The sequence below is a fragment of the Armigeres subalbatus genome, chromosome 1, assembly GCF_024139115.2.
Source record: "Armigeres subalbatus isolate Guangzhou_Male chromosome 1, GZ_Asu_2, whole genome shotgun sequence".
Lineage (NCBI taxonomy): Eukaryota > Metazoa > Arthropoda > Insecta > Diptera > Culicidae > Armigeres > Armigeres subalbatus.
This window is the reverse complement of record NC_085139.1, coordinates 59,766,143-59,791,791: the sequence shown is the minus strand read 5'-3', so window position 1 is coordinate 59,791,791 and position 25,649 is coordinate 59,766,143. Positions and strand designations below refer to the sequence as shown.

At 40.4% G+C, this 25,649-nt stretch overlaps 3 protein-coding genes across 3 annotated transcripts in view; 1 reads left to right on the top strand and 2 right to left on the bottom strand.

Moving 5' to 3' along the window:
* LOC134206195 (sodium/calcium exchanger 3-like) overlaps positions 1-25,649 on the top strand; it is a 593,875-nt gene that overhangs the window by 354,471 nt on the left and 213,755 nt on the right.
* LOC134205072 (probable cytochrome P450 6a14) lies at positions 4,637-8,419 on the bottom strand. Its single transcript, XM_062680007.1, has 2 exons — positions 7,298-8,419; positions 4,637-7,237 (listed from the first exon to the last, which is right to left on the bottom strand). Exons 1-2 carry the CDS (start codon positions 8,397-8,399, stop codon positions 6,804-6,806), a joined length of 1,536 nt encoding a protein of 511 aa, XP_062535991.1. The 5' UTR covers positions 8,400-8,419; the 3' UTR covers positions 4,637-6,803.
* LOC134226077 (probable cytochrome P450 6a14) lies at positions 17,421-20,370 on the bottom strand. The gene is made up of 2 exons (XM_062706613.1): positions 19,215-20,370; positions 17,421-19,155 (listed from the first exon to the last, which is right to left on the bottom strand). The coding sequence occupies exons 1-2, from the start codon at positions 20,314-20,316 to the stop codon at positions 18,722-18,724; spliced, it is 1,536 nt and encodes a 511-aa protein (XP_062562597.1). The 5' UTR covers positions 20,317-20,370; the 3' UTR covers positions 17,421-18,721.

Genomic DNA, 25,649 nt, shown 5'->3' with positions numbered 1-25,649 from the left:
CGAGCTCGATGATCTCTATAGTGCTATGCGACACATCGCCACCGGTTGATGTTGATAGATTCAACGTATTATTGTGTGATGAAGAAAACATAAGGTTAACGAATTAATTGAGTATTTACCTATATGAGAAAGTGATTAATTTTATCTTTAAAGTATTTTTATCGTTTATCGTTAAAGGCAAGGTGTTATACAGTTTACTACCATAATATGTTAATCTTTTTCGACCAAATTCTGATCCAGGTCTTGGAAGAATGAAGTTTCCCTGCTGCAGAGATGCTCTGATTGTGTGCAGTATTAATAGACTGTAATTGTGGTGTAGGGGCTGGTTAGTTGCAATTTTATGCATCTGCATCATTATTTGAAACTCATACAAAGCCTTAATTGGTAAAACAGAGTGTAATTTGTCACTGTACAATATATTTGTGGGATACAAAAAGGGTTTTTTAAGAATTAATTTGAGACATCTGTTTTGAATAACTTGTAATTCTCTCAGTTGTGATTTATTTGAATTTCCCCAGTTTGAGACGAGATACGAGAGTCTAGAGTGAACCAATGAAAAATAGATATTTTTTAAGCAAACAGGTGGTAAGAAAGCGGAAATTTTCTTCATAATCCCACATAGAGACCCGATTTTATTTTTGAGCATCTCAACATGAGGTTTCCAACTCATTGTGGAGTCAATTATAAGACCTAGGAAAGTGTACTCTGATACTTCATCTAATACTTGCCCTTGTATTACTACAGGATCGTGAGCTGGAATTTGCCTCCTCGAAGAATGAATCAACATGTACTTAGTTTTCTTCAGGTTCATAGATAGAACGTTCGAATAGAAGTAATCAAGAAGTAGTGAGGCATCTTGTTGAATATCTTGCAATATTGCACCACAGTCCGATCCTTTGTAGAAAATGCTGGTATCATCGGCAAACAGTCGTAGTTTTCCGGACAAGGGTAGCTTTGCCAAATCGTTAATAAAGAGCAGGAATAAGATAGGACCCAAGTTGCTGCCTTGAGGAACTCCTGTGCGAATGAACTGCATTGTAGATTTATGTTTACCAATTGATATAAATTGTTTTCTGTCCTTTAGATAATTCTCAAGCAATAGTCCAGCTGGTCCCCTTATGCCATAACCTTCTAGTTTCGAAACGAGCAAAGCGTGGTCGACGGTGTCAAATGCCTTCTTCAAGTCAATAAACATAACCCCTCCATAAAGCCGATGATCTAATGCATCATAGATTTGATCAACCAGATCACACGAAGCCGTCAAGGTACTTGACCCCTCTCTGAAACCGTATTGATGCTCAAACAAGATATTGTAGCGTGTCAAATATTCCATCAACCTAACTACTAACAGTTTTTCAATTATCTTATCAATGACGGACAGTGTGGAAATAGGGCGGTAGTTGTTCAAGTTCTTACGGTCTCCAGATTTAAACACAGGAATTACTTTGGCTATTTTCAAAGATTCAGGGTATTGACCCGTTAAAATGATTTCATTGAATATTTCGACAATAATCGATGCAAACATGTTAAAATGAAGTTTAACGAAAGATACTGGAATATTGTCATGACCAGCAGATTTTTTTGCATCCAAATTATGAATTATTTGTATGATTTCATTCCTTGTAGTAGGATTTAAATACATTGAATTCTGTTGGTATTGTAACAAGTTCATTGGATGTATACTATGATCTTTCCTAATCACTGATGCTAGATTGTCCCCTATACTACTAAAGTAATCATTAAATATGCTACAAACTTCAACCGTATTGTTGACTAAACGGCCTTCTATTTCTATTTCATATGTATTATTGTGCTTCGACTTTCTGCTTAAAACATCATTAATCACATTCCATGCCGATTTTTGATCCCCTTTCCGCATTAGTTGAATTTTTTTCTTGCTAAGTAATTTTGACACGTGTTCTAATAATCCTGCTATCCGCTCATCGTGCAGCCTATGCCACTTCTTTTTTAGCAATTTGTTTTTTTGCTTAATCAAGTACCAAATGTCCATTGACATCCAGGGACAATGTCCCTTTACCTTCGCTTTGATTGATATAGATTTGGAGCAATGTTTTAAGCACGAATTGTAAGAGTCAGTAATGTACATGATTTTATTGTTTGCTGATAGGTTCAGAGGCATGCGGTTCATTAACTGAATGAACATATCATTCAATCGAGCATGATTAACAATTTCTTTGTGAAGTATCATTTGAGACTTTTCACACTCAACATTGATTGAAAAAAGTATTAAATAATGATCACTAAGGTCGACAATAACAGTTTCATTCACAACATCAGATACAATAGCACTAGAGCAAGCTATATGATCTAACACATTTCCGCTTACAGGCCTTGTTGGTTCTGTATTCGTTACAACTACATTGTAAGAGGATAAAAGTCGCGTATATTCACGTACAATGTTATTAGACTGAATATTAACAGGAATGTTTATATCACCTACAAGGATACAGTCACATTCGTTAGGTACACTGGCCAGCATGCTCTCTATTTCTAATAAAGACATTTTCTTGCTTCGTAATTTGGCAGTCTGTATATTCCATGAATATGTATTGGTGTTCCATAAGTGTTAACACGACATCGAATATGATGAAAACCGTCACTAACTTCACTCAAATCAATTTCCGTACTCATATCATCACGAACATAAAATGCTAATCCACCACTTGAGCTCGATCTGCATGAAAATGTTCCTCGATAGCCTTCAATGTTGTACAAACCAACACAGTCCTCTTTGAGCCAGGTCTCACACAATATGATAATATCAATACGCTCACCGTATTTTTGCAGAATCGCTTTGAAACTATCAAACTTCATTAGGTCATTTATTCCTCTAATATTGAGCTGGAGTATTTTGAGTGACTTATTTGTTGAAACATATCGTTTTATTAACCAATCTTCAATACATTCATATACAATATTACAAGCCATTTAGCAAAATTATATTAAAAAACACAAAACTGTACCACAAGTTTTTTCTAACGACGTTTTGGGGCTGGTCCACCCTCTGGGGATGAAGAAATTCCCTGAACAAGACGTCGTTGGGATGACTTTCTGATTTTTTCCAAATCCACTACACTACGGATTACTTCGACCTTTGCTGACTCATTTTTCTTCATCAGAATTGCGCCGTTGCGCCCAGCCCAAACGAACTTGAAGTCCAACTGTTCCTGTACGACCCGCGCTTCTTTCAGCAACCTGATACCAAAGCCAGTTAGCTCATCACGTAAAACAACTGCCCTTGCAGTATCAGTAAAAGTTGAATCAATTTGTGGCAGGGATAGCTTACCATGATTCTTCTTTTTGTCGAACAACTCTTCCTTAACCGTTTCACTATTGAATGTTACTTTTAAAGGAACTTGATTCGTATCATTGTTGTTATATTTTATCAGACGTCGTGCCTCTAATACCAACCCCGTCTCCAGCTCACACCCCATAGCAGCGGCAACATTGCGCACAATTTGTTTTGGATCTTCATTCTTCCTCATCGGGATGCCGAGAAGAACAGCATTCTTCGATATTGCCATTCGGTTGATTTTATCAAAATCAGTCTCCAGAGTGTTCATTCTGCTATTCAGTGAGTCGTCCATCTGATATAACGTGGAAACGTGGGACTTCAGTGTTCCATACTCTGCCTTCAGCGTAGTAACCTCTGTGAGTAGATCATCCAACTTTGAGGAAACGAAACTTTGGAATTTCTCGATGTCTGCAATGGTTGTTTTCAATACCTGCAACTCCGTTTTTGTTTCCCTCACTTCTGTCAACACCGTTTGCAGTTCTCGCAGTACCTGAGACTCAGTGGAAGCAATGCTCATATCTCTGTGGTGAAATTCTTGGCAATCAAGCGAACAGAAATAAGGTCGTTCTCTTATCTTCCATACCGCATTTCCGATAATGTTTTTGCACTTTAGATGCTCACATTTGTGGCAGTAAATACATTCTATCAGTTTCTTTTTGTCATTCTCATCTTTTCCGCAGGATACGCAAATACAAGCAATATCAGACATCATGAGAGTGTACAGAATGTCGCACAATGCACACTATCACTGTATCGTCAGGCAGTTACGCTACAAGTATCCACCGAAATATTTCACGTCGCACTAGAGGTATACCGCGAAGTGATATCGAAACAATGAACGTAATAGCTATTATCCGTTGCTATAAGAATTCTGCGAGATTCTTTCTGATCGTGTTTTCGCGTTTATACGTTATTATTTCGCACAATTTTATTTTCTTTAGAATCTAGCTACGTAGTGCAACTAGTCTAGCACAGACCTTTTTATTTTAAGAGTTTAAAACACTTGGAAATTTGCATTTAATTTAAGGGTTGAATAGATTTCGCACTTATACCCACTTATGCAAATAGTGAACTCTTAGATGTAGGCTTACGAGCCTGTTAAACGTAGCCTTCCTAGCCTCTTGAAAGGAGTACTCAGGGCTTCATGAAACGAGGCGTCCAGGTTTCTAGAAAGAAGTCCTCCAAACCTCTCGAAATGAGGCTTCAGAAGCATATTTTTAACCTATTCTTCAACATTTTTGTTTTATTTTTATTATCAATATGTTTTGGTTGGAATTGTAATACGCCCGCCATTACGCATTTTTGTTCGAGGTACCCCCTGGGGCCAGCGAAGGTACCCCTAGGGGTACATGTACATCAGATTGAGAACCGCCAAACTAGATGACCCGGCCGACATGATCTTGCACAGTAGGCGAGAATGCGTGGTTGTGATATGCCCATTCAAAACTCACATACAAATTCTAATTTGAATTTTTCACATTTTACATGAGAACATATTTTGTGAACCCGTCGGAGATTTTGATGGCCAAACTTGCTGAAGGAATGAATAAAATCAATCCAACCGTTTCTTAGTTGTGCGAAACACAGACCAAATCATTTTTAGTCAAGATCAAGAAAAGGACACCCTTACAGCACTTACGTCAAGCTTTGGCACATATATGTTGGAATTCAACCATTAGTGCTGGAGTTATACTTTCCTTTTCCTCATTAAAAGTCTGCCCCACTTTGCCCCTAAATGTATACAGTTAATGTCAAAATGCTCATTTTTGAACCGAAAATCGTCAATATTGAATATTTAAAAAAAACTGTCTTCAAAAGGTTCATGTTCATGTTCATGTTTATTGCGACGAACAACTTGTAGAACTTTCCAAAAACCTAAAAAAGTATTGACGAGTAAAAAGTAAAAAGTATTCATAAATAACGACCCACATCTCGACTTCTACAGCAGGTAGAACAAAAGTTTGTACAGCAAAATTTTTCGTAACAACTTTCTCAAAGACAACAAAGATGTATCTTCACAATTGGAGGAAAGAGAATTTCCATCGCACTTTCAGGGGGATTAATCACAATTTTTTCCCAAAATATAGAGTTTAACAAACTGAAACACTTCTCCGAAGTCACTGAGCCAACTTTTCCAGGCTAAAACTTGCGTCTAAAAACCAAGCATATAAGATGTTTTAGCATTACGTACCGTAGCATAGTGGTTAAGCACCCGTCTAACGTACTGGTGGATATTTTTGCATATTTCATAAATGTTTGCGGTCCTCAGCACCGTTTTCCACATTCATTCTGAGATTCTAACAAAAAAATATCCTTTTGCTTTTCATTTCAGGTAAGTGTGCCGGAAACTGTTCTTCCTTCTTCGCTATCAGGTAATACATGCACTCTGTTGGGCACAGAATTTTAGTTCGTTGTCGCCAATTTTCACTTCCTTTAAGGAAACTAAAGCATAATATGTGGAATGATATGAAACGTTTACGACACATATTTGACAGCTTGTTAGCAATACTTCATAGATAATTTCTTCCATAGTTTTCCTACGATCTAAAAAAAATGCATAATCGTTATGGTTAAAAACAATTGATTTTCATCTAGCCAATCAACCCCCACATCTTATATTTTAAGATATATGTCTCAAAATAGTTTAGCAGGTTAGACGTTCATATTAGTTCAATGAAGTGAACATTTAGAGGAACAATATGTTACTCAAGCCTTGTTGGAAAAAGGATGTTATTCAAAAATAAAGTAAAATAAAGTACAAGTTACCCAATCTTTTAACCTTTTTCAATACCTTCTTCAAACCTAATTCTGATTATTGCTTTAGCATTTCTATAAGTATGTATAAGATAAATCCAACAAATTAGTATTATGAAAATAAACTAGGTACTCCAGCGAACATCTTTTAAAAAAAGGGGATTAGCATTAGTATATCAAAAATAATTCTTCATCTCCGAAAGTACAATAGATCAGTGAATAGAAGTGAGTTATTGTATCCAATCATGCCAGTGTCTTCACCGCAATACTTCTGCAATAGCGATAGCGCACAGGGCAAATATTTATCTGTGCAGCAAAAATTTGCTCAACAATGTAGCCGTCGAACAATGTAAAGAAGTGTGATTGAACCACAAATGCCCTTACCCTTTACAAGTACATCTGTCTCATAATTGTTCATCCCCTTTCTACATGGGTCAGTCATGATTTTGTGGGAAGCAAATAACATTTTCGTTTTGTTATTTATTGTCACAACCGCTCATCAATTTCACGCATGCTTGCGATGATTGACAGCAACGTAATCTACCGTAACGCTGTACTGCAGTCAATAATATACATTCCGCCGCAAAGGCAAAGCGACGATACATGTCAATAATGATGTGAAATGCAAACAGCCTGACTTGCAAAATTCTTGATTTTTACTCGTGCAGCTTCATTTTTGGTCCACACACAGGTCGCGGTCCAACATGTTCCAATCGACTAATAATTTGAATCGTCAAACCTTCGGAATACGATCGATCGGTTCAATCTTCAAGTACACTCCCGTCTTAGGCGTCAACACGAACACCTTTGCGTCAAACTCCAACCGATCTGGAGTTTCGCTCATGGGAGCGAAGCGGAAGTTCCGCAGCAATGTTACCAAACCAATCTTAGTCTGCATCTGCCCGAACCGCATTCCAACGCAAATGCGAGGTCCTTCTCCGAACGGAAGATAGGCAAAGGGATGTCGAGATTTTACCGCTTCCGGAAGGAACCTATCCGGATCAAAGCGTTGCGGGTTCGGGAAATAGTCCGGGTCGTGGTGCGTCGAATGGATGGGGATTTGGAACATAGTGCCAGCAGGAATGGTGAAATCGCAACCTTCTGGTGTGTACGGGGAGTTGGACATCCGGAAGAGGTTGTCCACTGCAGAGTACTTTCGGAGGGTTTCTGTAAAATTCAAAATATTATAATCATTGGTATCGTAATGTAGACATTTTGTGCACATACCGCTAACGACGCGATCCAAGTAAGACATTCCAAATAAGGTATCGTACTTCAATTCTCCGCCGTCCTTCGCAATCGACTCTTCAATTTCTCGCCGAAGTCGATCCTGAATTGTTGGGTTTCTGGCCAATTCGTAGAGACAAAAGTTCATAGTGGTCGACGAAGTCTCAAATCCGGCGGTGAAAAATATGAAGCATTGTGCCGCAATTTCACTAACGGTAATTCCCTCTCCACCGGAATTCGGTTCATCGCTGAGCTTGCCATTGTTCTTAATCTTTATTAATAAATCCATGAAATCGTTTCTCTGCACACTGTTTGCTTCTCTGTATTGGATGGTACTATGGACCAAATTCATGAAGAAGTTATGTACATCTTCCTTAATGACCTTCAGTTTGATCTTTTTGGCAAAGTTTTTGTAGGCGCCTCCGATGAAGAATTTAAAGAACGTTATCCCATCGAACTCATTTGCTTTAAGACCCATCAACCGAAACTCGGAGCTTGGATTCTTGATCGAGTTACACTCCACTCCAAATGCCACATTACCAATCACGTCCATTGTGAACCGCTGCAGGATATTCTTCAGCTCGATATTCTCCTTCACACAATTCTCCGCTATGTACTCCTTCAACTGATCTGCCACCTTCAGCACTGATCCGAACATGAACTTCATTTTACCCGACGTAAACGTCGGCGACATCTTCATACGCATTGCCTTCCATTCAGCACCTTCCAGACTGAACAAATTGGCACTCAGAGGATCTCCTGCCGAATCCACGAAAACTCCACGATCGTGAAATTTATGGAAGTCCTTAACCAGAATACTTTTGCTGATCTCCGGATCAACCACCAGAACCGCCGGCTGGAAGAAGTTCATGATTCCACCCAGCTTTAGCCCACGCCCCTTGAACTCCCAATACAACCGTTGAAGAACTTCGCAGCTGTGCTCTTTCTGGAATATTCCTCGTATGTTTCCGTAAAGCAGGTGTGGATTCTTCGCAGTCGGAACACCCAATCGTGACCATTGTTGCTGTTCACGTCTCAGGAAGTAGTAAACGACTCCGGAAAGACAGACGAAACCAGCTAAGACCAGCGTTATCAGCTCCATGTTCGGGAAGGTCTTTTCCAAGTGAGGCGGCAAAGATTACTGATTCGAAATGCACCGGAGTCCCGTATTTATCAGGTGTTGAAGATGGTTAGTTACATGCTGCTGGTGGCGATCGATAAGAAGCACAATTTTACGCAGAATCATCGTTTACATGCCGAGACATAACGATCAATACGACAGTAGCAGCAGTAGGTGGGGAGGCGTGTGCTCTATAAATGGAACAATGGAACTTTTTTGATAACAGACTGGAAGATTAATGGGATTTTTTTTAGTTTAGTTTGGTTCTACGATCCTACTGGAGCTTTGCCGCTCGGTCAACTTATAATCTTATTAGCATATTCAAAAAATATTGAAGGCTTTTAAATAAAGAATATAAATGATGCAACTAGCACCTTGACTTTCAAACCCATTGTCTCCGGATCGGTAATCAAAGACCTTTACTCACAAAGTAACTTGCTCCTCATTTTCAACATAATCAGAAGCAGAGAAGAGATTTCATTTTTATCAGGTGCAGGAGAAAAAAAAATGAGATAAGACAAATCCAATTTCAGAATGTCAACAATCCTTTTATGGAGAGCCATAGATACCGAAGGAGTAACAAGACATCGATGTTCGTTCTCTTTATCAATCTTTATTTAAAGAAAGTCATTGTCCTCGTCGTTGTCTTAGTCAATGCCTCCTTAATTTTAGAATTATTCGCTGTAGCCTACTAGAACTCGGCCATCCTGACATTCTCGTTGTCCTCATCGAGACAATCTTTAATCGAATTACCATCATCAATCTATTTTCGCATATTTTGGGGCGAGCATACCGCGTTAAAAGGTACATTTGAAATTAAAAACCCTTCAATATCAACTACAACGTATCGATCGTTTGGCAATATTTTCAAAATTTTATACGGACCCTTGAATTTTGGAGATAATTTACGGGAATCAATAGTTTTTACTACAATTGGTCACAACAATACGCTTTTTATCCGAAATGTTTATATTGTATTGTTGTATTTTAAAATTATTTTCAAATAATTATTTTCGGTAACAATTTATCACATTTATGATTTCTCTCATTACACAATTTTGCCAGCATAGGCGTCAAAGATCTATTTATCCTCTCCACTTGTCCATTTGCTTGTGGAGTACGGATAGTTGTTTTCATGCTCGATGCAGTTTACATTCAGAAAATCTTCAAAATTCTTGGAAGAAAATCCAGTCCCACAGTCAGTGGTAAATTGTATCGGCTTGCTATAACAGAATAATTCATATAATTTTGTAAGTGGTGCTTAATTTCATCCGAATTGGTTGTTTTGTCCACTTGGACCACTTGGAAATAGTTTAGTAAATTTTGTGAATGCATCAGTAATAACAACAATATTATTGATCCGACCACTTGATTGTAATGCAATCGGTCCATAATGATCAAGATACAATGTATTGAAAGGGCATTACCTCTCTCAACTATTTTTAGAAAACCTATTTTTTGACATATTGTCTTCTTTATTTCAAATATAGTTTTATCGATACCTACAACTACCTACCTTAGAACATAATCGACCATATTTTTTGGGACAACTAATAAATTATTAGTGTTGTCTTTCCAGAATAAAATACCATCTAATTATAGAACATTGGGAAAAGTAAATGTTTGTAAAATCTGTTTAATCTTTTTTAACTTCGAATCTTGTTCTTGAGCTATTATAATGTTTTGTTCAATTTCTGATTCATTTAGTTCTCCGATCGCATTTTCAAATTCATCATTTGGTTTAATTTCAATATCTCTCCTTTTCATATACTTATGCAATCGACTGGAAGCATCTACAATCTACATGCTTCATTTTTTCTTTACTTCTGTATTCCAACTGAAATTCATAATTCTCAAAAAAAAACAATGCCCAACGATTTACTTTTGGATTCATTTCCCACGTTTTCCCAGTTTGTACTAATGCATTACAATCTGTAAATCTTTAAAAAGGTTTTCCTGCTAAATAAACATGAAACCTTTAGACTGCATGTACCACAGCTAATGTTTCCATTTCAAAACTGTAGAGTTTTGATTCATACTCATCGGTTTTCTTGCTGAAGAAACTGACAGGGTGAAGTTTATTATCCAATTGTTTTTGTAAAAGTATTGCACCAAACCCAAAAGAGCTTGCATCACAATGAAGTTCAGTGTCAGCATTAAGATCAAACATTGCAAGTATAGGCTGTAATTATTGTATCTTTTAATACAGCGTTTCTCTTCTTCTTGAAAGGTACCCCTTCAAACTTTTGCATTAATTGAGGTACCCCCTCTTGAAAGTAGACTTCCAAGCCTTTTGAAAGAATGATTCCGAGCCCTTCGAAGGAAGGCTTCCGAGCCTCTTGAACGGAGCTTCTGAATCTCTTCCGCAGCCTCTGGAGCTTCCGCAGCTCTTGATAAGAGGCATCTTAGTCTCTTGTAAAGAGGATTTCGAGTCTCTCGAATGGCGGCTTTCAAGCCACTTAGAAGAAGACTTCGTTTGCATCTTGAACGGACGCTTCTGAGCCTATTGATAGAAGAAACCCGAGCCTCTTGAAAGGAGGCTTCCGAGCCTCTTGAAAGGAGGCTTCCGAGCCTCTTGAAAGGAGGCTTCCGAGCCTCTTGAAAGGAGGCTTCCGAGCCTCTTGAAAGGAGGCTTCCGAGCCTCTTGAAAGGAGGCTTCCGAGCCTCTTGAAAGGAGGCTTCTGAGCCTCTTGAAAGGAGGCTTCCAGGCCTCTTGAAAGGAGGCCTGAGCCTCTTGAAAGGAGGCTTCCGAGCCTCTTGAAAGGAGGCTTCCGAGCCTCTTGAAAGGAGGCTTCCGAGCCTCTTGAAAGGAGGCTTCCGAGCCTCTTGAAAGGAGGCTTCCGAGCCTCTTGAAAGGAGGCTTCCGAGCCTCTTGAAAGGAGGCTTTCGTGCCTCTTCAAAGCCTCTCGAAAGGAGGCTTCCGAGCCTCTTGAAAGGAGGCTTTCGAGCCTCTTGAAAGGAGGCTTTCGAGCCTCTTGGAAGGAGGCTTCCGAGCTTCTTAAAACGGAGGCTTCCGAGACTCTTGAAAGGAGGCTTTCGAGCGTCTAGAAATGAGACTTCCTAACTTCTTGAAAGGAGGCTTCCGAACCTTTTGAATGAATCTTTCGAACCTCTCAATTGAAAGGTGCCTTTTGAAAAAAATCAACCGAGCCTCTTGTAAGGAGGCTTCCGAACCTCTTAAAAGGATCCTTCCGAGCTTTTTGAAAAAAGGCTTCTGGCTCTCTTAAAACGAGGCATCCGGGCTTCTTGCCAGGAGACACAGGCCTTTCGAACCTTTCGAAAGAAGACTTCTGAACATCTTGAAAGGAGGCATTCGTGCTGCTCTTAAGAAGGCTTCCGAGAAGCGTAGGAAGATGCTTCTAGACCTCTTGCAACGAAGTCATAGAGCTTTTCTGAAAAAAGGCCTACGTGACTCTCAAACGAAGGCTTCCAAACCTTGAGATTCTAGATTTTAGTTCAAAAGCATGTTTCTAACATATTATTCAATATTTTGTTTAGATCAGGTAGATTACATTGAATATTTTTTAAATTTGCTCATTCGAAATTTGTCCGTTCGATCTTTTGTTCCGCAGCCCTTCATACGCTGTTCTAGTTGAGGAAAGCAGGGTTCAATTAGTTTTGATTTGCTGATCGCCATGCATATTATGTAAAAAGACAAAGTTTTGAAATAAAAAAAATCTCTCAAAAAAAAAACAATGCCCAACGATTTACTTTTGGATTCATTTCCCACGTTTTCCCAGTTTGTACTAATGCATTACAATCTGTAAATCTTTAAAAAGGTTTTCCTGCTATATAAACATGAAACCTTTAGACTGCATGTACCACAGCTAATGTTTCCATTTCAAAACTGTAGAGTTTTGATTCACACTCAACGGTTTTCTTGCTGAAGAAACTGACAGGGTGAAGTTTATTATCCAATTGTTTTTGTAAAAGTATTGCACCAAACCCAAAAAAGCTTGCATCACAATGAAGTTCAGTGTCAGCATTAAGATCAAACATTGCAAGTATAGGCTGTAATTATTGTATCTTTTAATACAGCGGTTCTATTCTTCTTGAAAGGTACCCCTTCAAACTTTTGCATTAATTGAGGTACCCCCTCTTGAAAGTAGACTTCCAAGCCTTTTGAAAGAATGATTCCAAGCCCTTCGAAGGAAGGCTTCCGAGCCTCTTGAACGGAGCTTCTGAATCTCTTCCGCAGCCTCTGGAGCTTCCGCAGCTCTTGATAAGAGGCATCTTAGTCTCTTGTAAAGAGGATTTCGAGTCTCTTGAATGGCGGCTTTCAAGCCACTTAGAAGAAGACTTCCTTTGCATCTTGAACGGACGCTTCTGAGCCTATTGATAGAAGAAACCCGAGCCTCTTGAAAGGAGGCTTCCGAGCCTCTTGAAAGGAGGCTTCCGAGCCTCTTGAAAGGAGGCAGAGCCTCTTGAAAGGAGGCTCGAGCCTCTTGAAAGGAGGCTCCGAGCCTCTTGAAAGGAGGCTTCTGAGCCTCTTGAAAGGAGGCTTCCAGGCCTCTTGAAAGGAGGCTCTGAGCCTCTTGAAAGGAGGCTTCTGAGCCTCTTGAAAGGAGGCCTGAGCCTCTTGAAAGGAGGCTTCTGAGCCTCTTGAAAGGAGGCTTCCAGGCCTCTTGAAAGGAGGCTTCTGAGCCTCTTGAAAGGAGGCTCGAGCCTCTTGAAAGGAGGCTTCTGAGCCTCTTGAAAGGAGGCTTCTGAGCCTCTTGAAAGGAGGCTCTGAGCCTCTTGAAAGGAGGCTTCTGAGCCTCTTGAAAGGAGGCTTGAGCCTCTTGAAAGGAGGCTCTGAGCCTCTTGAAAGGAGGCTTCTGAGCCTCTTGAAAGGAGGCTCTGAGCCTCTTGAAAGGAGGCTTCTGAGCCTCTTGAAAGGAGGCTTCTGAGCCTCTTGAAAGGAGGCTGGGCCTCTTGAAAGGAGGCTTGAGCCTCTTGAAAGGAGGCTTCTGAGCCTCTTGAAGGAGGCCTGAGCCTCTTGAAAGGAGGCTTCCGGGCCTCTTGAAAGGAGGCTTCCTGAGCCTCTTGAAAGGAGGCTGAGCCTCTTGAAAGGAGGCTTCTGAGCCTCTTGAAAGGAGGCTGAGCCTCTTGAAAGGAGGCTTCCAGGCCTCTTGAAGGAGGCTTCTGAGCCTCTTGAAAGGAGGCTTGAGCCTCTTGAAAGGAGGCTTCCGAGCCTCTTGAAAGGAGGCTTGAGCCTCTTGAAAGGAGGCTTCTGAGCCTCTTGAAAGGAGGCTTCCGAGCCTCTTGAAAGGAGGCTTCTGAGCCTCTTGAAAGGAGGCTTCTGAGCCTCTTGAAAGGAGGCTTCCTGAGCCTCTTGAAAGGAGGCTTCTGAGCCTCTTGAAATGAGGCTTCTGAGCCTCTTGAAATGAGGCCTGAGCCTCTTGAAAGGAGGCTTCCTGAGCCTCTTGAAAGGAGGCTTCCAGGCCTCTTGAAAGGGAGGCTCTGAGCCTCTTGAAGGAGGCTTCCTGAGCCTCTTGAAAGGAGGCTTGAGCCTCTTGAAAAGAGGCTTCTGAGCCTCTTCAAAGAAGGCTTCTGAGCCTCTTGAAAGGAGGCTTCTGAGCCTCTTGAAAGGAGGCTTCCGAGCCTCTTGAAAGGAGGCTTCCGAGCCTCTTGAAAGGAGGCTTCCGAGCCTCTTGAAAGGAGGCTTCCGAGCCTCTTGAAAGGAGGCTTCCGAGCCTCTTGAAAGGAGGCTTCCGAGCCTCTAGAAAGGAGGCTTTCGAGCTTCTTGAAAGGAGGCTTCCGAGCCTCTTGAAAGGAGATTTTCGTGCCTCTTGAAAGGAGGCTTTCGTGCCTCTTCAAAGCCTCTCGAAAGGAGGCTTCCGAGCCTCTTGAAAGGAGGCTTTCGAGCCTCTTGAAAGGAGGCTTTCGAGCCTCTTGGAAGGAGGCTTCCGAGCTTCTTAAAAGGAGGCTTCCGAGACTCTTGAAAGGAGGCTTTCGAGCGTCTAGAAATGAGACTTCCTAACTTCTTGAAAGGAGGCTTCCGAACCTTTTGAATGAATCTTTCGAGCCCTTCAATTGAAAGGTGCCTTTTGAAAAAAATCAACCGAGCCTCTTGAAAGGAGGCTTCCGAACCTCTTAAAAGGATCCTTCCGAGCTTTTTGAAAAAAGGCTTCTGGCTCTCTTAAAACGAGGCATCCGGGCTTCTTGCCAGGAGACATAGGCCTTTCGAAACTTTCGAAAGAAGACTTCAGAACATCTTGAAAGGAGGCATTCGTGCTGCTCTGAAGAAGGCTTCCGAGAAGCGTAGGAAGATAGACCTAGACCTCTTTCAACGAAGCCATAGAGCTTTTCTGAAAAAAGGCCTACGTGACTCTCAATCGAAGACTTCCAAACCTTAAGATTCTAGATTTTAGTTCAAAAGCATGTTTCTAACATATTATTCAACATTTTGTTTAGATCAGGTAGATTGCATTGAAGATTTTTTAAATTTGCTCATTCGAAATTTATCCGTTTGATCTTTTGTTCCGCAGCCCTTCATACGCTGTTCTAGTTGAGGAAAGCAGGGTTCAATTAGCTTTGATTTGCTGATCGCCATGCATATTATGTAAAAAGACAAAGTTTTTAAATAAAAAAAATCACAATAATCAAAACTAATAAACAAACCATTATGCATTTTCATCCGATGTACCCCCTAGGGCCAGTTGAGGTACCCCCAGGGCCCAGGGGTATATGTTGAGAACCGCTGTTATCATTTATTTCTTGATCATTGAATTGAAAGACGGCACCTTTTTGAAGCAAAGTATATAGAGGAACGGCTTGGATAGTGACGTGGTGATCACTGTACCAAGCCAGGCCTGTAGGATCAGTACATTATCTGCAACCGTTCGGGTAGTTTGTTAGTGAATAATCCCAAAACTTTGAGCCGTTTCCCACGTCTTGTGTTGATTAGTTACTTTGATATCTTTTTCATTAATCAAACCTCGGCGTATCAGTGAGATTGGGTTTCCTGTGTCAAACAATGCATTTAACTTTGTATGACTGTTAAACAATTCAAACTTGCGATTAATTCACAATGAAGTGAAAACTCATATGTGAATATGTACATTATGTGGAAGATATTGATTTGGAGCATGTATTGGAGGTAACCACTTTCCCTTCGATGGGACTCGAACCCATGACCCTACAGTACGCTAGACTGGTGCTTTAACCAACTAAGCTACGAAGGACCTCCGTCGGCCTTCGCAACCTAGCGGCTACTGAACGAGCTCGAGATTCCCAAATTGGACGCATAGTCAAATCACTCGCAATATATTTCTCAAGCCAACACTTCCACATGTGTGTAGTACAAAATCACACTGCATTCAATGACATTAGTGATCACATTCCTATTCTCTCATCTTTCTTGGTGAGCAATGAAGGGAGAAAGCAAGAATTAAAAATTACTATTGTTGATCTTGCCAAGTTACACAATCAGTTTTCATTATTTTTGAATGGTTTTCAAGTAACTGATGATATTGATACTACTCTTAACTCGTTTGTTACAACATATAGATAGCTTTTAACTGAGTGTACTAAGACTTTCACTAAAGTAGTAAGAATCAAAAATGAACATTGCCCGTGGATGACCTATAGCCTTTGGCGACTAGTACAAATAAAAAACAAATATCTTAATAAACTTAAAAGCAATCTAAACGATATTTGCCTAAAAGAAATGGTATCATATTGCAAAAAAAAGTGAAAAATGTCAAAAAACAAAGTTAACGTAATTATTATTAGATTATACTCAAAACCTCAAATAACTCCAATATATGGAAAAAATTGAACGAAATTTTTGATCGGTTCAAAGCTTGTGGAGCGACGAACAATTGTTATACTCAAATAAGGACATTGCAGAGGTGTTTAATATTTTTTTTTTCTAGCATTGGCAACGAATTAGCAAAAAAGCTACCAAAAAACTACTTTGATTATTTGAAACATGTTAAAGGTGTTAGCAACTCTTTTTTCTTGCATCCCGCCAATGAAAGCGAAGTTAGCACGTTAATAAGCCAACTGGACGTTAATACAAGTAGTGGACAAGACAGTCTCCCAGCATACTTATTGAAAGCTTACACGCTCCCTTTTTCCATTATTTTCCAATAAGTCTTCAACCAAATAATAGTTACTGGTTCATATCCTAATATTCTGAAAATAGCTAAGGTATCCCCAGTTTTAAAATGTGGTGATGTTTTTGACCCTTCTAATTATCGACCCATTCGCCACTTTATCAGTTATCAAAAAAGAATTGGAAAAACTCGTAAGTGGTCGTTTGGTATGGTTTCCGGGAAGGATGTGGGACATTTAATGCTATTACAGAGCTCATGAATGAACTAATAACTGAAATTGACCGGAAAAAAAATAGTTGGGGGATTCAATGAATAATTGACCTGAAAAAATCTTTTGACACTATCAACCATGAAAAACTTTTAAAGAAACTTGACAAATATGGAGTTAGAGGAGAGACGAATGACTTGATAAGAAACTATTTGACCGACCGACAACAATTCGTAGTAGTAAATGGTGTTCGGAGCAGTCTTCGGTTTATTTAATATAGGATTCCCACAAGGAAGGAACATTGGACCATTGTTATTTTTAATTTTTATAAATGATCTGGGGAATTTAAAGTTACGTGAGACGCCAAAACTGTTTGCTAATGACACAGCGTTGTTTTACCCAAATACATGTGTCCATTCAGTTATTAGAGACAATGAGGCGGACTTGGTCAGTCTTGTCAACTTTTTAAATGGTAATTGCCTCTCTTTAAACATAAAGAAAACAAAATATATGATTTTCCATTCATTTTGGAAAATAAGTCAGAGTTTAATTTGTAGTAAGTGTAGTGTAGTGTAGTGTAGTAAGTGTAAGTGCTAGGACTTCCTTGGTGTGGGGGTCAGCGGAGAATAAAAAAGGTTTTGACAAAAAATGTTTATCATGTCATTCGGATGTTGACGAAACACATTGAAGATTTTTTTGGAACGGCACCATAGATTCTTTTTTTTTGTCGTAATATGTCCTATTGCAGTGGAATATCATTCTTCAAAACATGAAAAAGACCAAAATCAGATTGTGAGACACCTTGGGATCTAACATGAAGTGATCTTGGAGTGACCATTGATGCCAAACTACGGTTCACCGAGCATGTGGTGATCACGAGCATTCTCTGTGCTTGGATTCATTCGACGGCACGCTTCCGAATTCACAGGTTTTTTTGCCCTGAAGACGTTGTATTGTTCGTTGATGCGAAGCATCTTAGAATATGCTTCACCAGTTTGGCGTACTATGTAGCACACATGATTACCATTGAGATATTTGTTCTTATTCTCTGGCTTTTTCAGTCTGAAAATTATTTAAACGTGAACCCGAATTATGAAGAAATTGAAAAGATAATTCTTCATCTCCGAATGTATCATCGATCAGAAAAAGTATAGTAAGTACCATAAATCAAAGCGCGTTATTGAATCCAATCATGTTATGCCGCAATTATGCTTCTTCTTCTTTTTCTTCTTATTGGCATTACATCCCCACACTGGGACAGAGTCGCCTCGCTGCTTAGTGTTCATTAAGCACTTCCACAGTTGCGAGATTTCTAAGCCAAGTTATCATTTTTGCATTCGTATATCATGAGGCTAATACGATGATACTTTTATGCCCAGGGAAATCGAGACTATTTCCAAAACCAAAATTGTCTATGCCGGCGCCGGGAATCGAACCCAGCCGCCCTCAGTATGGTATTGCTTTGTAGCCGCCCGTCTTACCGCACGGCTAAGGAGGGCCGCAATTTTGCTACGATTTATAAAAAATGAAAGCACCGACTGCATCGGCACGACTGGATGCAACAGCGCACTTTCATTCGCGATACCCTCTTAGAATTGAGAAACAAATACAGGGCAAGTGTTTATCTGTTCCCCTTCATTGAACAAACATTTGCTCAACATTGTAGCCGTTGAACAACGTATAGAAGTGTGATTGAACCACAAATGCCCTTACAAGTACAACTGTCCAATATTGGCTTCATCCCCTCCCTACATATATGGGCCAGTCATGATTTTGTGGGCAGCGAATAACATTTCCGTTTTGTTATTTATTGTCACAACAGTTCATAAATTTCACGCATGCCGGTAATGATTGACAGCAACGTAATCTATCGTAACGCTAAACTGCAACCAACGATAAACATTATGCCGCTAAGCGACGTTGCATGTCAATAATGATGTGAAATGCAAACAGCCTGACTTGCAAAATTTTTAATTTTTACTCGTGCAGCTTCATTTTCCGTCCACACACCTGTCGCGGTCCAACAAGTTCCAATCGACTGATGATTTGAATCGTCAAACTTTCGGCACGCGATCAAACGGTTCAATCTTCAAATACACTCCCGTATTGGGCGTCAGTACGAATGTCTTCGCATCGAACTCCAAGCGATCGGGAGTTTCGCTTATGGGTGCAAAGCGGAAGTTCCGCAGCAACGTAACCAGGCCAATCTTTGTCTGCATCTGTCCGAATCGCATTCCAATGCAAATACGAGGTCCTTCTCCGAACGGAAGATAGGCAAAGGGATGTCGAGATTTTACCGCTTCCGGAAGGAACCGATCCGGATCAAAGCGTTGCGGGTTCGGGAAATACTCCGGGTCGTGGTGCGTCGAATGGATGGGGATCTGGAACATAGTGCCAGCAGGAATGGTGAAATCGCAACCTTCTGGTGTGTACGGTGAGTTGGACATCCGGAAGAGGTTATCCACTGGGGAGTACTTCCGAAGGGTTTCTGTAAAATGAAAATATTATAATCATTGGTATCGGAATGTAGACATTTTGTGCACATACCGCTAACGACACGATCCAAGTAAGACATTCCAAATAAGGTATCGTACTTCAACTCTCCACCGTCCTTCGCAATCGACTCTTCAATTTCTCGCCGAAGTCGATCCTGAATTGTTGGGTTTTTGGCCAATTCGTAGAGACAAAAGTTCATAGTGGTCGAAGAAGTCTCAAATCCAGCGGTGAAAAATATGAAGCATTGTGCCGCAATTTCACTAACGGTAATTCCCTCTCCACCGGAATTCGGTTCATCGCTGAGCTTGCCATTGTTCTTAATCTTTATCAATAAATCCATGAAATCGTTTCTCTGCACACTGTTTGCTTCTCTGTATTGGATAGTACTATGGACCAAATTCATGAAGAAGTTATGTACATCTTCCTCAACAACCTTCAGTTTGATCTTCTTGGCAAATTTTTTGTAGGTGCCTCCGATGAAAAATTTAAAGAACCTTATCCCATCGAACTCATTTGCTTTAAGACCCATCAACCGAAACTCAGAGCTAGGATTCTTGATCGAGTTACACTCCACTCCAAACGCCACATTACCAATCACGTCCATTGTATACCGTTGCAGGATATTCTTCAGCTCGATGTTCTTCTTCGTACAATTCTCCGCTATGTACTCCTTCAATTGATCTGCCACCTTCAGCACTGACCCAAACATGTACTTCATTTTACCCGACGTAAACGTCGGTGACATTTTCGATCGCATCGCCTTCCATTCAGCTCCCTCAAGACTAAACAAATTGGCACTCAGAGGATCTCCTGCCGAATCCACAAAAATTCCACGATCATGGAATTTATGAAAGTCCTTAACCAGAATACTTTTGCTGATCTCCGGATCAACCACCAGAACCGCCGGCTGGAAGAAGTTCATTATTCCACCCAGCTTAAGGCCCCGCCCCTTGAACTCCCGATACAATCGTTGAAGAACTTCGCAGCTGTGCTCTTTCTGAAATATTCCTCGTATGTTTCCGTACAGCAGGTGCGGATTTTTCGCGATCGGAACACCCAACCGTGACCATTGTTGCTGTTCACGTCTCAGGAAGTAGTAAACGATTCCGGAAAGACAGACGAAACCGGCTAAGACCAGTGTTATCAGCTCCATGATAGAAAAGGTCCTCTCCAAGTGAGACGGCAAAGATTACTGATTTGAAATGCACCGGAGGCCCATATTTATCAGGTGTTGTAGATGGTTAGTTACATGCAACAGATGACGATCGATAAGATTGCTTGTGTAAAGGAGCACTATTTAGCGCGGAATCATTGTTTACATGCTGACTGCTGAGTCATGTCAACCAATAAGACAGTAAAAGCAGTAAGTGGCGAGAAGCGTGCGAATAATCGAAATGTTTTCGATAACAGACTGGAAGATTTATGGACATGGCTTATTTTTTACGGTCCTACTGGGACTTTGCCTGTCAATCAACTTAGTACTCTTTATATTCATGCCATCGCTTGAATCAGCATCTTGCGTAATCGTAATGCTCTTCTAACCCATTGCCTCCGATTTTTCTTCCAACTTTATCATTTGGAGAAGTAGAAGAATTCAGATAAGAAAAATCCTTTTTCAGAGTGTAAACAATCCTTTTATGGGAAGCTATAGATACCAGTGCTAGATATAGATATAGATACAGAAATAGATGCAGTCTAGACCTCTTTCTGAGTTTCCATGCAAATTATGGAAACAACTTAAGCTTTGGTAACAACTTTGGCTGTGAGTATCATCATCATCTCCAAAAATAAAAATTAAATCGAAAAGCGTCTGACCGGTTTTACCACTAATGACGATTTTTATCAGTTTTATTTTTTGTATTTTTTCTCTTTTGTTTTATGTTCATGTAAACAATTCCCTCAGCACCATCCTCCTTTTTATGATTTTAAAAGCTAGGTGCTCCAAAACCGTTATTCCAGGCTGAGATATGAAATCCATTTCATATTTGATCAAGTTCGTTTATCAGTCCGTATGGTCAGTACTACTCAATATAATCCAATTGATTTGTGTAAATACCCGAGCAAAGTCTGAAAACATAATGAGAGCATATAGAAAACACATTTTGATTTCGACATCAAATTGAAATCATAATTTGTTTTCAAATATGAATCATCATGATTGATTACATATTTTGATCTCATTTTGCTGTAGATTTCTTAATTGTATGATCTGACATCAAACTGTGTACTTATTTTGTTATTGGAACCAATATCAAATTTAGTTTTCGATTTGCTCTCATCGATAGCAGGAATAGTTTTCGATTTGATGTCACAGTGAGATTTTTCTTCTATACATTTTGTTATTTTAACCGTTAAAACGACCAAAAAGATATCAAATTAAGTAAACATATTCGGCGATTTCACAACATCAAAACGAGCTATCGTTTTGCTCTCAAGCTTTGCTCGGGTAGTGTAACAAGAAATAACTTAAGACCTCCAATACATCTAGAAGATTGTGGTGAAGCTACTCTAAATAAATCGAGATTTTATGTGGATGAAGCATGATCCTACAGTAACCTAACAAATCCATAAAAGTCCCCAGAGTACTTGCGAATGTTTAACTATTCAAACAAATGCAATGCAGATGTTCTAGGTTCGCCAAATTGTGCGGAAACTTAGTTGTATTGTATACCAAATACCAAATCACAGCAAACTAGCGTGCCCATTTAAATCCCTGAAGACCTTTCGAACGTTGCACCATTCAAATAAGTTCAACCCAGATGGTCTAGGTTCTTCAATTTTTCCGGGAGATAAATTCAATTTGTCTACCAGGTCAACTACGCCTAGTATCAAATCGATAGTGACCCAACGTGTCCACTCCTTGGGCACTCGGTAGGAAGCTGTGGCTCGATGATAATCGGTAGACGTTGAAGAGTGTGATGCGTCTTTTTGCAGTTTTTACAGAGCATCGCTGATGTAAAAGTGTAAAATTTTGAGGCAATTGAAGCGAAGTTTGTTTCGATGGGCTAGTTTCCGTCGGTCGTTTGCCGCCATTCCCTTAAAGCTGGCACATAGTTAGATGGTTTGAGCTTGGGAACACGCGAGGCTGCATGGTTGGGTACTGGCTTGGAAACTATACCACCTTGTTCGGAGACATGGAGATAGGATACCATCTATTGAATAGCACACAATCGGAGTGTGAATCTCTTGTCTAACATCCTGGTTGTGAGCGGCGACGAATTTTGAAACTAAGGAGCTTATAGATTCAAGAAATTATAAATTCAGGAATCTAGAAACTTGGGAATTTATGATTTAAGAAATTTAGAAATTTGGGAATTTGGCAATTTATGGAATTAGGGATTCAGCCATTTAAAAATTTCTGATTTTAGGGATTTGGGAATTGAGGAATTTGTGAGTATATTGAGTTAGTTATTCTTTCTGGAGCTCAACCAGGAGTTCCTCCTGGATTTTCTCAAAGAGCTATACAAGGAGATCTTGGAGAGTTTTTACAGAAATTCCTTCTGCAGTTCCTCCGAGCATATCCCCTTAAGATCGACCAGAAATTCCTTAATTCTTCCCATTTTTTCCCTGAATTCGTTCTGAGTTCCTCCGAAATTCATTCTGAGGTCCCTCCGAAACAAATTATGAATTTCCCCAGGAATTGATTTTGAATTCCCCCAGGAATTGATTTTGAACTATCCCAGAAATTCATTTTGAGTTCCCCTCGAAACAAATTCTGAGTTTCCCCAGGAATTGATTTTGAATTCCCCCAGGAATTCATTTTGAATTTCCCCAGGAATTCATATTGAATTCCCCCAGGAATTCATTTTGAATTCCCCCAGGAATTCATTTTGAATTCCCCCAGGAATTCTTTTTGAATTCCCCCAGGAATTGATTTTGAATTCCCCAAGGAATTCATTTTGAATTCCTCCAGGAATTCATTTTGAATTCCCCCAGGAATTCATTTTGAATTCCCCCAGGAATTCATTTTGAATTCCAGAATTCATTTTGAATTTCAGGAATTCATTTTGAATTCCCCAGGAATTCATTTGAATTTCAGAATTCATTTTGAATTCCAGGAATTCATTTTGAATTTCAGGAATTCATTTTGAATTTCCCAGGAATTCATTTTGAATTTCCCAGAATTCATTTGAATTTCAGGAATTCATTTTGAATTCCCCAGAATTCATTTTGAATTCTCCCAGGAATTAACTTTTAATTTCCCTAGGAATTCATTTTGAATTCCCCTAGGAATTCATTTTGAATTCCCCTAGGAATTCATTTTGAATTTCAGGAGATCATTTGAATTCCCCCAGGAATTCATTTTGAATTCCCCTAGGAATTCATTTTGAATTCCACCAGAAATTTCCCAGGAATTCATTTCGAATTCCCCCAGGAATTCATTCTGAATTCCCGCAGGAATTCATTCTGAATTCTCCCAGGAATTCATTATGAATTCCCCCAGGAATTCATTTTGAATTTCCCCAAGAATTCATTTTCAATTCCCCCAGGAATTCATTCTGAATTCCCCTAGGAATTCACTTTGAATTCCACCAGAAATTTCTGCCCAGGAATTCATTTTGAATTCACCTAGGAATTCATTTTGAATTCTCCCAGAAATTCTTTTTGAATTTCCCCCGGAATTTATTTTGAATTCCAGGAATTCATTTTGAATTCCCCAGGAATTCATTTGAATTTCAGGAATTCATTTTGAATTTCAGGAATTCATTTTGAATTCCAGGAATTCATTTTGAATTTCAGGAATTCATTTTGAATTTCAGAATTCATTTTGAATTCCCCAGGAATTCATTTTGAATTCCCAGAATTCATTTGAATTCCCCAGGAATTCATTTTGAATTTCCCAGGAATTCATTTTGAATTTCAGAATTCATTTTGAATTTCCCAGGAATTCACTTTGAATTCCCCCAGGAATTCACTTTGAATTCCCCCAGGAATTCACTTTGAATTCCCCCAGGAATTCATTTTGAATTCCCCCAGGAATTCATTTTGAATTCCCCCAGGAATTCATTTTGAATTCCCCCAGGAATTCATTTTGAATTCCCCCAGGAATTCATTTTGAATTCCCCCAGGAATTCATTTTGAATTCCCCCAGGAATTCACTTTGAATTCCCCCAGGAATTCATTTTGAATTCCCCCAGGAATTCATTTTGAATTCCCCCCAGGAATTCATTTCAAATTCAACCAGGAATTCGTTCTGAATTCTCATAGGAATTAATTCTGAATTTTCCCCGGTATTAAGTCTGAATCCCCCCGGAATTAATTCTTAGTTCCCTCAGGAATTCATTCTGATTTCCCCCAATAATTCACTCTGAATTCCCCTAGGAGTTCATTCTGAATTCTCCCAGGAATTCATTTTGAATTCCCCCAGGCATTCATTTTGAATTCCCCCCGGCATTCATTCTGAATTCTCCCCGAAATGCATTCTGAATTCTCCCAGGAATTCATTCTTGGAAGGAGGCTTCCGAGCCTCTTGGAAGGAGGCTTCCGAGCCTCTTGGAGGGAGGCTTCCGAGCCTCTTGGAGGGAGGCTTCCGAGCCTCTTGGAAAAAGGCTTCCGAGCCTCTTGAAAGGAGGCTTCCGAGCCTCTTGGAAGGAGGCTTCCGAGCCTCTTGGAAGGAGGCTTCCGAGCCTCTTGGAAGGAGGCTTCCGAGCCTCTTGGAAGGAGGCTTCCGAGCCTCTTGGAAGGAGGCTTCCGAGCCTCTTGGAAGGAGGCTTGAGCCTCTTGGAAGGAGGCTTCCGAGCCTCTTGGAAGGAGGCTTGAGCCTCTTGAAGGAGGCTTGAGCCTCTTGAAGGAGGCTTCCTGAGCCTCTTGGAAGGAGGCTGAGCCTCTTGGAAGGAGGCCTGAGCCTCTTGGAAGGAGGCTTCTGAGCCTCTTGGAAGGAGGCTTCTGAGCCTCTTGGAAGGAGGCTTCTGAGCCTCTTGGAAGGAGGCTTCTGAGCCTCTTGGAAGGAGGCCTGAGCTCTTGGAAGGAGGCCTGAGCCTTGGAAGGAGGCTTCTGAGCCTCTTGGAAGGAGGCTTCTGAGCCTCTTGAAGGAGGCTTCTGAGCCTCTTGGAAGGAGGCTTCCTGAGCCTCTTGGAAGGAGGCTGAGCCTCTTGGAAGGAGGCTTCTGAGCCTCTTGGAAGGAGGCTTCCTGAGCCTCTTGGAAGGAGGCTTCTGAGGCCCTCTTGGAAGGAGGCTTCCTGAGCCTCTTGGAAGGAGGCTTCTGAGGCCTCTTGGAAGGAGGCTTCTGAGCCTCTTGGAAGGAGGCTTCTGAGCCTCTTGAAGGAGGCCTGAGGCCTCTTGGAAGGAGGCCTGAGCCTCTTGGAAGGAGGCTTCTGAGCCTCTTGAAGGAGGCTTCTGAGCCTCTTGGAAGGAGGCTTCTGAGCCTCTTGGAAGGAGGCCTGAGCCTCTTGGAAGGAGGCTTCTGAGCCTCTTGGAAGGAGGCACTGAGCCTCTTGGAAGGAGGCCTGAGCCTCTTGAAGGAGGCCTGAGCCTCTTGGAAGGAGG